The sequence below is a fragment of the Tauraco erythrolophus genome, chromosome 28, assembly GCF_009769465.1.
Source record: "Tauraco erythrolophus isolate bTauEry1 chromosome 28, bTauEry1.pri, whole genome shotgun sequence".
Taxonomy (NCBI): domain Eukaryota; kingdom Metazoa; phylum Chordata; class Aves; order Musophagiformes; family Musophagidae; genus Tauraco; species Tauraco erythrolophus.
The window spans coordinates 2,421,106-2,433,119 of record NC_141492.1 but is presented as its reverse complement, the minus strand read 5'-3'; the positions used below and the strand labels follow the sequence as shown (position 1 = coordinate 2,433,119).

The following is a 12,014-nucleotide window of genomic DNA, read 5'->3' as shown; positions in this document are numbered from 1 at the left end:
TCAAGCCACATGTCTGGGATCGTGAGTGCAGCTGGAGTTTACCCTCATCATCTTCAAGGCTCCCACTCCACCTCCAGCTCATTTCATTCCTACATATACAACTGTTCCCCAGAACTTGTCATAAATGCTTTCGGAGGTGAATATACACGTATGGGATGAGCAGGTAAAAGGCTAATACTAATTGGAGCTTGTCCTGATGAGCTGATTTTAATCCATCCAGGTAATCCAAACCCGAGCCTCTGCTCTCCTTCGAGGAGTTGGCCCAGGGCTCTCCAGCTAGCTACAAGGAATAGCTCCACAGATCAAAGGTCTGCTCATCACTTGTAAACTCACTGCCCCAGGGCCTGATTTCCAGGGAGAAAACAAGATTTGGAAGTCCATAAACTTCAAACAGACTAAAAACTGGGGGCTATAGCAGGGAGGTACCTCCGAGAGCTCCGTGAGGCTACAGTGACAATCGAGGCCGGAAGGAACCGTAGTGCTCAGGTCAAACAAGTGAAGTTTCTGAATGCAGAGTCCTCATGTAGCTCCCACACACCTTCTACTGGTAAACCACTGGGGAAATAATCCAGGCAGGACAGTTCCAGCCTTGTTTTTATTAAAAGACATCTTCAGAAAAGATATTTTAGTACAAAAAAAAAAGAGTTTAAAATACACAAACTACAGTTGTTGGTTCCGCCCCCCCCCAGCATCAACATTTATAAATTACACCACATTGCTATTAACACTGCATTTAAATATGGAAACAAATTAAAACAGGAAATTCATCAACAAGATCCAACATCCTACAAACGACTATTTACAATATTTAGCAGCGAGGAGCTCTAGCACAGCAGTCAATATGACTTCAACAGGGTGGGACGCTTGGGAAGCCCCAAGACGGCAGCGTGGCCCACAACGGTTTTTGGGCACCCATCTCCCCCCAGACACCCACCCCATATGGGGTGCGCACCCAACGAGGTGGCGCAGCTCTTGCAGAGGAACCCTGCTGTCCCCTGGCCCTTTAGAGCAAGTTTTGGGGCACACACACGGGACGGTGCTACTCACTCCGCAAAGTATGGGGAGTCTGTTGGGAGAAGGAGGAGGCAGCCCTTCAGGCTTGGGGGGACCTACAGCTGGCAGCAGGGACAGTCACTACTCCAATCCCTGTGCTCATCCCAACCACCCCTACACTGGTAGGCTCCAGGCAGAGCTTAAGACTCAGCCCTTCAGCATCTGGCCCTCAAGCAACCGGCTGCAGGATCCCACCCATCATCTCCTGGAGCTAGAAGCGGTTTCCCCAGCTCCCAGCAAACTCCAGAACAGCGAGGAATAAAGGGCTTCGAAGCCATGGGGGCCAGGGAAGCCAAGTGAGCCTGAGGTCCCCCTTCTGCACAGGGTGTCCTTCAGCCCTCCCACCCAAACCCATATTCTCAGCGGGTTGAAGTCACAGGAGCAGGGGCTGAGCAGACGGAGCTGCCCGAGGCTCACTGCCCCACGGCACCGGTGGGGGAAGGAGGCTCTGGGTGCTTTCACAGGAGGGCACATACGACATCCTTTGGGAACAGCAGTGAGAGACAGGACACAGCGAGGCTCCGTACCCAACGCTTGAGTCCAGGGTAGCAAAACACTTCACGTGCTCCCCTTCTCGCCAGCCCCAGCTCATCAAAACCAGCACAGAAGTGTTCAGACAGGACAAAAAGCACCAGACAACTCGAACTTGCTGCGGCAGCAGCACGTGGCAGGTTGGAAGACCCAAGTGCACGCTCTGGAGGCGGATCTCCCTGCTGGTGGCTCCTCTTCTGGTTTGGGAGCTCCCATCCAGGGGTTTCAGCGACATGGAGCTGCGTCATGCCACTAAAGGGCTGCTAACCAAGAGAAACGCCCCTCGGGGGACTTCCCAAGGAGAGTGGGCTTGTTTTCTGTAAACATCAAGTGATGGAGCTCAGGTCTGTGCTCCACAGAGAAGGTCAAGTCTCAAGTGGCAGTTTTAGGGCTCTGCTTCCAGCGCTGCGGGTTGGATTTTCATGGTGGTTGACTTCAGCGGGTAATACCTGCCCTTCCATGTCTTCCAGAAGATGCCCTGCTTGCGCTCGTGCCTCTGGCGGGGGATGGAGCGGAAATACTTCCCGTTGAGGTTGGCATGGCCACAGGTGCTGAACCACCAGCCACCTACCGAGGCAATGCAGAGGGGCAGGTTTAACCCACAGCACTTCCAGACAGAAAACAAACCCAAGTTGAAGGCACTTGCCACCCTCATTTTCCCCACTTTTCCAGGGCTTCGGGACCTTACGAGACCACCTCACATACACTTGAGGAGTCCCACGCATTGGGAAACCTTCGCACAGGTTCTGTATGACTTCAGGATGCATCTGCAAAGCCCTGCTGCACTTTCTTGTGTGCAAAATCCCAAAACCCTTCAAGAGCCCCATCTCGGGGCTGGGGACTGGCCTCTGCTTTGCTTGAAAGGGTTCCATGCAAGGTGGCAGCCAGCAAAGCTGATAGAAGACAGATGCTTGGGCCAAGTCCTGAATTATGAACCCCTCCTGGTTTCAGCTTCCCTCCCAGTTCCCTGAACGGCTCCTCCCAAAGATGCAGCTTTCCTGGGGAAGCAGAGGACAAGCTGGGCTCGACGCCAAAGGGGTCACTGCCCCACTCACAGCCACCACCAGACAGTGGAGGGCTGAAGGGACAGTGCACGCCACTGGGAAGGAAGAGCTCGTACTGACCTGAGAGGTGTTTGGCACAGTTTGTGTCGGCTTTGAGGTCGTGGTCACGATCCCGAGTGGAGAAGGGCAGCTGCCTGAAGTCCCCGATAGCGTTTTCCAGCTCTCCAGCCAGAGGTCCCAGCAGGCTGAGTGTGTAGGCTGTGCTCTCACCACCAAGGCTGAAGACAAACTGAACCACCTGGGAATTTCCCTCCCAGTCTTCCAGCTCAATCAGGAGATCATATCTCCCCTCTTGGACAAGGTGATGTATCTTCTCTAGGCCCAGCCAGAAGTCACCTGAAACAAGACACGTCGCATTGGCTGCAGGGACACAAACTCGCCGTGCAAAGCAGACAAGTGAACAGGCTCCAGAGACAAACAGGGACAACCCAGGACACTGCAGCATTTGAATCACTGTCTGGCACCTGCAGGACAACTCGGGAAGACCAAGGACTTTTGCTCTGTGAGCAGCATCCTCCTCTCCTCAGCCCAACGCTGTGCTCCAGCATGTGGAGATCTCCAGGGCTCAGCAAGGGGGAATAACTTATAGAATCATGGAACAGTTTGGGCTGGAAGGGACCTTCAAGATCATCTCGTTCCAACCCCCCTGCCATGGGCAGGGACACCTTCCACTACACCAGGTTGCCCAAAGCCTCATCCAACCTGGCCTTGAACATTGCCAGGGATGGCGCAGCCACAGCTTCTCTGGGAAATCTGCTCCAGTGCCTCACCACTCTCAATGTAACAAGTTTCTTCTGTTTCTTCATCAAAATCTCCCCTCTTGCAGTTTAAAGCCATTGCCCCTGTCCTGTCACTTCACGCCCCTCTCCAAAGCCCCTCTCCAGCTTTCTTCCAGCCCCTTTAGGTACTGGAAGGTCTCCCCGGAGCCTTCTCTTCTCCAGGCTGAAGAGCTCCAACTCTCTCAGCCTGTCTCCAGAGAAGAGGTGCTCCAGCCCTCAGAGCATCTTCGTGGCCTCCTCTGGCTCCGCTCCAACAGCTCCATGTCCTTCTGATGTTGGGGACTCCAGAGCTGAATGCAGCACTGCAGGTGGGGTCTCACTTGTGCTAAGATACCACTTATCCCACAATAAGATAGACACTGTCATCCACCTACCGTGAAGGTCTCCAAAGCCATTCTTGTAGGCATCCCAAAGCTGGTCAAAGTCCACAGAGCCATCCGTGCGCCTCTGGATCACTGTCCAGCCACCTTCTGCAGGCAGGGAAGGCACAGTCATTCGGGGTTACCATTTGCAAGACCACCACACAAAGCACTGCAGGACATCTCCACGGCTTTACCTGCAGTCATGTCGCAGTAGACTCTGAAGGGCTGAGACCCTGCGGGCTGCACCTGGAAAACACCACTGCTTTGCTGCCCGGCCAGGAAGAGCTGGTGGCAATCTGCTGGGAGCTCTGCAGGGGAAGGAAACAGCCATTGAGAAGACAATCCCATGTCCCACTTCCTCAGCAGGTTGTGTCTACCACGGCCCCAGCACTTGTGGCCCTGGCCACGCGCCCGGCCAGCTGTGCACAGCGGCGGCTGCGGCTCAGGACACGTGCTGGAGACGACGGCCTCCGACTTCAGCGTCTTTAAGCGCTGTGACCCCGTATCTTATCTTCCCATTTATCCAAACACAGCTCCTTGGGCTTCTGTCCAAGGCAGAAGTTGGGCGTTGGGCCAGACTGGGGTGACCTAGGCTGGAGAGCACGGCTCCACATCGAGGAGAGACCTGAGGAGCTTCCCAGCTCCCTCCACACCCGCGGCAGCCAAGAGCAGCCCATTTGGGGTGGGGTAACACCAGGGCCAAGCATCCTCATCCCACCCCAGGGCCGAAGCAGTCTCAAAGGGCCTCATGGACCGAAAGAAACCCCAAGTCTCAACATGGGGATGGCACCTGAGCATCCAGCATGCGACCTCTTGCTCCCAGCAGCTGTGGTGGCCCCAGCCAGACGTCCCGCCGGGCAACATGTTGCCAGTGGGCACAGGGCCAGGCTGGGGTGACCCTTTTGCCCGAGACAGACTGACCGGGGCAGGGAAGGGTGGGTGGACCACGGGGAGCCCCAGCTCATTGCCTGGGGCGAGGTCACCCCCCAGCTTGCCCCACTCCATCCCTAGGCCAGCCAGGCTCCCACCTCTCCTTCTGCCCCTGCGGGGACTTTGCCCAGAGCTGCCAGCAAAGCACCGTTTCAACAGTGCTGGTAAAAGTCCATCCAGGACCCACCTCGTGAAACCCTCGGGGAGAGACGGCGCGGAAAAAAAACCTGTTACAAAACCCGAGTCAAAAGGCCACGGGAGGATGGGCTGGGACTTCAGCCCCCCGGGGCTGTGGGCACAGTCAAGGGGCTCTTTGTCAGCTGGGACAGGTGCCCCCATCACCCCCAGACAAAGGGGGGTCTGTTCTCCCCGTGTGAGGGTGGGATGGGTTTTGGTGGCCCACAGCTGCTGCCAGCGCAACCTCAAGACGGGCAGGTGGAGAAACCCAAAGACGAGCCCCAGGCAGTGGGGAGACGGGTCACCCCCACCGCATGGGGCTTCACAGGGGGCAGAAGGGGGGAAAATGGGGGCTGAGGGCAAGAGCAGCCCCCGCGCAGCATCACCCCATCCGTGCTGGGCACCCGATGCTGCGTTGGGGAGAGGAGCAGAGCCACAACGGCAGGAAAGATGGGTGCAAGGGGGACCCAGGGGACGGCACCGGGACACCTGCCCCCACCAACATCCTGCCACACAGATCGTGCCCACCAAAACCACGCAAAGGCACCCAGTGCTGCGGGGAGGCCAAGCGCATCCCCAGTATCCCCACTTTTTGGGGGAACGCAGCCCGGGAAGCCAAAGGAGGCTCAGGGGAGGGGGAACCCACAACCTGAGCCCACACCCGCAGCGGCGCGGGCTGACGAGCGGCAGCAGGGAGGTGCCGGAGGCTGCCGGGCTCGCCGAGCCCCTCGCCTCCTCTCCCACCATATCTCCCAGCATCGATGCTGGGATGGTGCCCAGGCAGACACTCCGTGGCCCCAGCGTGCAAAAGCCAACCCCATCCCTGCCTGGTTTTTCTTCTGGGCTCTGGCCACACTCACTGCACTCGGATTTTTTTCCTGTTTTCCCGGTGCAACGGGGACTTTCAAGCAGCTGAATGAGACGCAGCTGCTCCAACAGCCTCAGCTCAATCTTTTTGTTTGAGGAACACGCTCGTTAGTTCCAGTTCACGTTGCACATCCGTATGGCACCAGCAGAACAACAAGACCTCCTGGCTGCTCTGGATGTTTTTCTTTTCCTCCTCTCCCTTTATTTAGCCAAAAAGAGACAGAAGAATCACGGAGGCTGGCTGGAGCAGCCCCAGGCACCGCCCAGCGTTTACCCAACAAGATCTCCAGGCGTGAAGGGAGGTCACCAACCTGGGATCAACACCCTTTCTTGCAGATGGCAGGGCATGCCTGGAGCTGTTTGCATCGCCTCGCCCTCCTCCTCCTCAGCCCAACCCAACTATTTTGGAGCCCACAGGGCAAGCGAGCGGGGGCTCTGCCTTTCCCCTACTCGGCCAGCTGCCAGCGCGCGCCGGCTCTGCCTGAAGAAGTGATCCTCTTTCTGCAAAGCGATTAAACCTTTCGCTCTCCAGGCTGCTTCCAGCCTTCAACTTTCACACGCTTGGCCCCATGCCATCCCTGGCCTGGAAAAAAAAAAAAAACCTTCACTTCTGCTGGATGCAAATGAAAGGGTCTTTTTAAAAGGGCTGGTGGGGATGGAGATCATTGCTGCTCCCGGGGCTGTGCTGGCACCGCGGCTCTGTCCGATGATAGGCAAGGAGCTGCCGGCACGAGCCTTCCTGGCACTTGCCTGCTCTGAAAGCAGCCACGAGCCTCCCCAGGTGGAGGGCACGAGGCTGGCGCACCAGATAGCCGGTGTGTTAAATTTGCCAGAAACTCACTCAACTTGCTAATGGCAGGAAGCCAATTTGGTTTCCCATCAGTGGTATTGACATCAGGGATCAGGCAAGAGAAGGGGGAACTCGCGGCTCGGCGGGGTGGGAGGGATGCCCAGGGTGTCCCCATCTGGGACAGGGTGACACGAGGAGGTGCTGAGCTCTCACATCCCCTGCCTCGCAGCATCCCTGGGGGCTGTGGGCTCTCGCTGCCTCCCCCCACGCTTCACGAGGGCTGCTGCGCCCAGCACAGCCGACAGCACAGCCTGCATCTGCCACCAGTTCATAGTAAAGACCCAGACCCATCTCCCCACACCCCACTTTTGGCATAACCCAAGAGCAGAGCAGAGGGGTTGGACTAGACAACCTTTATTGGACTAAACCACCTTTAAAGGTCCCTTCCAACCCAAATGATTCCAGGATTCTATGACACACTACTGAGGGCAAGTCACAAAGCACAGCTGGGGAAAAAAATAGGGAGTAAGAGGTTTCGAGGCACTTTCTGGCTTTCTAATGCTGCTCTGCCCGAGGGCAAGCTCCCCCAGCCCTGCTGCATCGAGCACCAAGAGTCTGGAGCCCTGCGTCTCCTCTCCCTCCTTGGCCCACTGATTCTGCAGCTCTTTGTTCTGCCCACCCAGCTTTCAGGCACACCGGTGACAGCTCCAGGCTCCGCATCCAAATCACCGTGTGTTTTCCCTGTAGCTATCCCTGTGTTAAGCCCTGGGCAGGATTTCCCTGTGCATCCTCACCCTGCCTGGTTTCTGTTTGGCTCACACTGGACATCCCCCGACAGCTGCACAGACGGAGCCGGCACCACGATTTAGCTGACAGAACATCAGAGCAGCTGCTCCCGGCCAGCAAACCCTGCGGGGACACCAGTTCCTGTCTGGGAGGGAGGCTGAAGGACACAGCACAGCTGGAGACACCCACTCTGCTGCCCTTCGCTCTGCAGAAGCTCCTCCAGCCCCTTTGCTGGCAGAGAGGATGCTCCAGGCAGAGCCAGGAGCTCCGGACACAGCATCCACTCTCCTGCTCTCCTGTTTCCCAGGGCTGTGAGCATCCGGTACCTTCCCTGGTGTTTGCTGCAGCTCAGCACCTTCCACTAAGGATAGTGTGAGCTGAGGCACTTGTCTTTCATGTCTGAGCCCCAAATATGAGCCAAGGGAGATGGACACACGGATCTAGCTCTCCTCTCATGGTCCAAGGCTCCCTAACCTTCCTCTCCACCAGCAGACAGAGTCTGAGATCCTGCCTGGGAAAGTGAGAGCGGGTAACCAAGAGTTAACTCCAAGAAGCAGAGATCCTCCTTTCCTGCCTGAATTCACCCCCCCACCTGACAATCCTCTTTGACAAATACCTGCTAGCAGCATTTCTCTGCTCCCCACTGCATTCTTAATATCAGGCAGAAAAATTCCTCTTAAATCCTTAAATTCCTGCTAGACTAAGACTGATCCAGAAGGCCAGGATCCTGCCTGAGCTCCAGATCCTCCCCCCCAGTCTGGCCAAACTCCCAAAATCTAGTTTTGCAAGCAGATCTCACGTCCTGACTCAGGACAACTGAACCTTTTGTTTCTGAACAGTTGCAACCGCCGCAGGTTTGCTCTGCGGGGCGGCACCGGCAGATACTCACTCGGCGTCAGCACAGGGTCCCCGCTGGCGTTTTGGCTCTGATTAGTGAGGCTGAGGCTCTTCTTCAGGTTTATCTTCCACTTTGGAGACTGCGTTTTGTTGTCCTTCAGGTGTAAAGGGATCAGTAGATTGACCTAAAAAAAAGGGCACAAGTCAGAATGATTTTATCTCAGCCCATTTGCAATGCTGGTACTCAGGGGAGCTGATGGGCCGAGGTACCAGCTGCTCCCCATGACCAGAGCTGGGGCTGGACTTGCCCAAAAACCTCAAGGAATGGGAGATACTGGAGGCCAGGCAAAGCCAGAAACGATTGTGGTTTTTCACACCCGTGCTAACGAGTTTATTCTGCAGATAAACTCGAAGAGCCCAGAGAGGTTCTGTTCCCACACACCAATTTGTCCTGTTGCGCTGTGCAAACACTTGGGAAGTTTGCAGTTTGCTGCCCTGGCACCAACGCTGCAGCGCAGGGACCGTGGCCACGGCCTTTGGCAGGTCCCTGGAGCAGGCAGCAGCGGCACAGCTGGTTCTCCAGTCACCGAAGCACTGTGCCAGCTGGGCTGCCAGGGCAGATCATGGTGGATCGTGGCAGGGTCCCACAGCATACAGGGCCAGGCTGCGGTCCCCCAGCCGCAGAGTGGGATGGGAGCTCACCTTGCTCTGCAGGCTTTTAATCTGCAGATTCTGCTTGTCCAGCTTGTACTGCTGCTGCTTGATCTTCTGCAGAAGCTCCTCGATCCGCAAGTTCTGCGCATCCATCAGGGACTGAGGAGGGGGAAAAGAGCCAGGTGAGCCCCACAGCTCTGGGAGGATTCGGCTGTGCTGCACAAACCATGACGGGGCTGGTCCCCACAGATGCTCCTGGTGCCCCCAAGACCATCAGGTCCCCCCAGCACCCTCCCGAGGCCGATCCTCACCCGCTGCCCTCAGTGCCCCAGGAGGGTCAGGTCTGCCCCTACCCCTCCATGCTGCCTCGGCGTCCCACGAGGGTCAGGTGTCCCCCCACCCCTCCGGGCTGCCCCGGTGTCCCGGGAGAGCTGCTCCCCACCCCTTGTCCCCTCCCAGCCCCTCCCGTTGCCCCGGGAGGGCCGGGTCCCCCATCGCTCTCCCCGCAGCTGCTCCCGGGAAGGCAGGGCCCCCTTCCCGCTTCCCCCCCCACGGTGGGGCGGGTCCACCCTCCCTCTCCCGGGACGGCTCCCCCGCTCGCTGCCGGTGCCGGGGCGGGTTCCCCCTTCCCCCGGCTCACCTGCAGCGCTCCCAGGTCCTTGGCGCTCTGGTTCCCGGCCGGCCGCGCCTGCAGCGCCTGCCGGACGCGCCCCTCCAGCTGCTCCAGCCGCCCCTGGATCTCGGCTTTGTCGGCCGCCACCTCCTCCAGGCGCAGCCGGAGAGCCTCGGAGAGGTTGAGGAGCTGCCGGCCGCGGCCCTCCAGCTCCCGCACGCTGCTCCGCAGCCGCTCGCCCCGCTCCTGCGCCTCCCGCGCCTGCCGCAGCAGCCGCCCCAGGGAGCTGTTGTGGGCGCTCAGGCGGCTGCCGAGCTCCCGCATCTGCCCCTTCGTGCGGTCTACGTGCTCCTTCAGGCCGTGGCCGAGCTGCAGCAGCCCGTGGGCGATCACGTTCACCTCGTCCCAGGAGGCGAACTGCGCCCGCCGCTCTTTGCCGCCCGCCGCCGCCCGCCGCTCGGCCCCGGGCCGCCCCGGTGCGGGGCCCGCGGCCACCCCCGCCGCCGCGGTGGCGGCACACAGCAGCAGCGCTGCCCCGGTGAGCCGCATGGCTGCCCCGCCGCCTCGCAGTGCGTGCCCCGCCGCCGCGCCCCCGCTTTTATCGCCGCCTCGCACCGCGGCGGGGAGGGCCCCGGGACCGGCCCCTCCCCGCCCGCCCGGCCCCGCCGCTTTGTTCGCCCTCCCCCGCCGGCTCCGCGCTCGGGCAGCCCCGCACACGCCGCCCGCGGCAGCTCCGGCTCCCAGCCCTGGCCGCCCCCCTCCCCGCCCGGGGCAGCCTCGGTCCCTCGCCGCTGAGTCCCGCCTGCACCCTGTCCCATCCCCGTCCCCATCTCTATGCCTATGCCCATCCCCGTCCCCATCTTGATCCCCATCCCATCCCCGTACCCATCCCCGCACCCATCCCCGCACCCTATCCCATCTCCGTCCCCATGCCCATGCCCATCCCTGTCCCCATCCCCGTCTTCATCCCCATCCCCATCCCCATTCCCATCTCCATCCCTGCTGACCACCCTGCTCCCCACCCTGCACTGGGGACCCTCATCCCCGCCAAGCCCTTTCGATTGGTCTGCCTCCATGGAGCCCCCCAGCCGTGGGTGCTGCCCCACTGTGTGCCTGCACCCATGTCCTCTTCCCAGGCCGTGCCCCACTAGGAGCTGCTGTCCTTGGGGTGGGTGTGCTCCCAGGCCGTGCCCCAATGGGTGCTGCGGGCCCTGGAGTGGGTGCCCGTTGCGGGTGCAGTGCTCTGCAGGGTGGCCCCAGCCCTGGCACGGGTGCTCGCTGCAGGCACAGGGCTCCCAGGTGATGCCCCATAGGGTGCTGCCAGCCCTGGGGAGGGGACATGTTTTGGGTCAGCTCCCGTGCGCACCTGGGAGGAGCAGGATGTTCCCTCCTCTAAACGCTCCCCGTCTCCGAGAGTGCCAAGGATGAATTCCTCCCCCCTCTATGGCTTCAAGCATCCCCCTGTGAAAAACGTGAATCTTATTTAACTTGCAAGTCTCTTGGACTCCGGTTACCAGCTCTTCCCTCTTGTCCTGCCTTTTTCCGCCGATCCGAAGGGATTTTCAGTCTCTGGTTTTTCTCCCCACGGAGGAATTCACACACCACGATGGAGCTGCTCTGGGCTCCTTTCAGACACGAGCAGCCGGAGCCCTTCTACTCCCCCCGCCCGGTGTTTCCCACCGCCCCAGCGCTCAGCCCCGCCTCTGCAAAGCACATCCCAGAGCAGGGAGCTGCCTTCCCACCCTCACCGTCTTTAGGGGCCACATCCGTGCCCCCACCCCTTACTGGGCCCTGCCTGTGCTCCTGGTGATGAGGAGCCCCGGTGGGACCAGGGATGCAGGTGCCAAGCTCGCCTCTGCTCAGCCCTGCAGGAGCCCACTGCGGTTCTGCATCCGTCCCACCGCTGCCGCTCCCAGCCCCACAGCCTTTTCCTCTTGTCCAAAAAAGCCTGGCAGCTGGATTGACCCTTCCAGGAGTCCCCATGTCACCTGGGGGTGCGAGTAGGGCGGTGGCATCAGAGCTGCTCAAGGGCAGTGGCCATGGGAGGTGGCTTTCCCGCCCCGCACAGCTCTCCGCTGAGGATTTTTGGCCAAAAATCCGCGTTTCAGATCTGCCGCTCCGCTCAGCCGTGGGTTTGCAGAGCTGATTCTTAAGCGCAGCCTCTCCCTTGGCACTCGGCCTCGCCGAAGCGACGACGCGCACATCCAACACTCCCTCGAGCCAAACTCAGTTTCCCCTGCCCAAGTAGGCGACTAATATTTGGGGTTTCCCATCTTTTTACTGTTCCAGGGATAAACTCCCAGTTGTTGGGAGCGAAGCATCTCTCTGCTGTAGGTGTGTTTACATACAAAGGTGTAGGAGGCTCCTGCAGGAATAAATATCAGCCGCCAGTTCCTTGTTTTTCTGGCTCGGAGCCGTCTCCGAGCATTTCCCAGGCTGCTGCTCGCGGAGAGGGTGAGTTAGAGGCCTCAGAGCGAGCACCCAGCAGTGCCAGTGCTGGGAAAAGTTCCAGAGGTAGGAGCTGGGGAAGGAGCAATTTGGGAAATTTCAGTGGGTGCAGAATCCAGAGAG

General features: G+C 59.4%; 1 protein-coding gene across 1 annotated transcript; it reads right to left on the bottom strand.

Moving 5' to 3' along the window:
- Positions 1-1,930: 1,930 nt before the first annotated feature.
- ANGPTL4 (angiopoietin like 4) lies at positions 1,931-9,992 on the bottom strand. The gene is made up of 7 exons (XM_086627783.1): positions 9,471-9,992; positions 8,879-8,989; positions 8,229-8,361; positions 3,984-4,097; positions 3,802-3,897; positions 2,709-2,984; positions 1,931-2,151 (listed from the first exon to the last, which is right to left on the bottom strand). Exons 1-7 carry the CDS (start codon positions 9,990-9,992, stop codon positions 1,970-1,972), a joined length of 1,434 nt encoding a protein of 477 aa, XP_086483909.1. The 3' UTR covers positions 1,931-1,969.
- Between the last annotated feature and the right edge of the window lie 2,022 nt (positions 9,993-12,014).

Bases quoted from the DNA above. Each gene is read 5' to 3' on its own strand.
- ANGPTL4 (XM_086627783.1), bottom strand. From the start codon at position 9,992: ATGCGGCTCACCGGGGCAGCGCTGCTGCTGTGTGCCGCCACCGCGGCG. The intron at 8,990-9,470 runs GTGAGCCGGGGG...CCCCCTCCTCAG, and splicing joins AGGACCTGGGAGCGCTGCAG to TCCCTGATGGATGCGCAGAA. The intron at 2,152-2,708 runs GTCAGTACGAGC...TTGCCTCGGTAG, and splicing joins CTGTGCCAAACACCTCTCAG to GTGGCTGGTGGTTCAGCACC.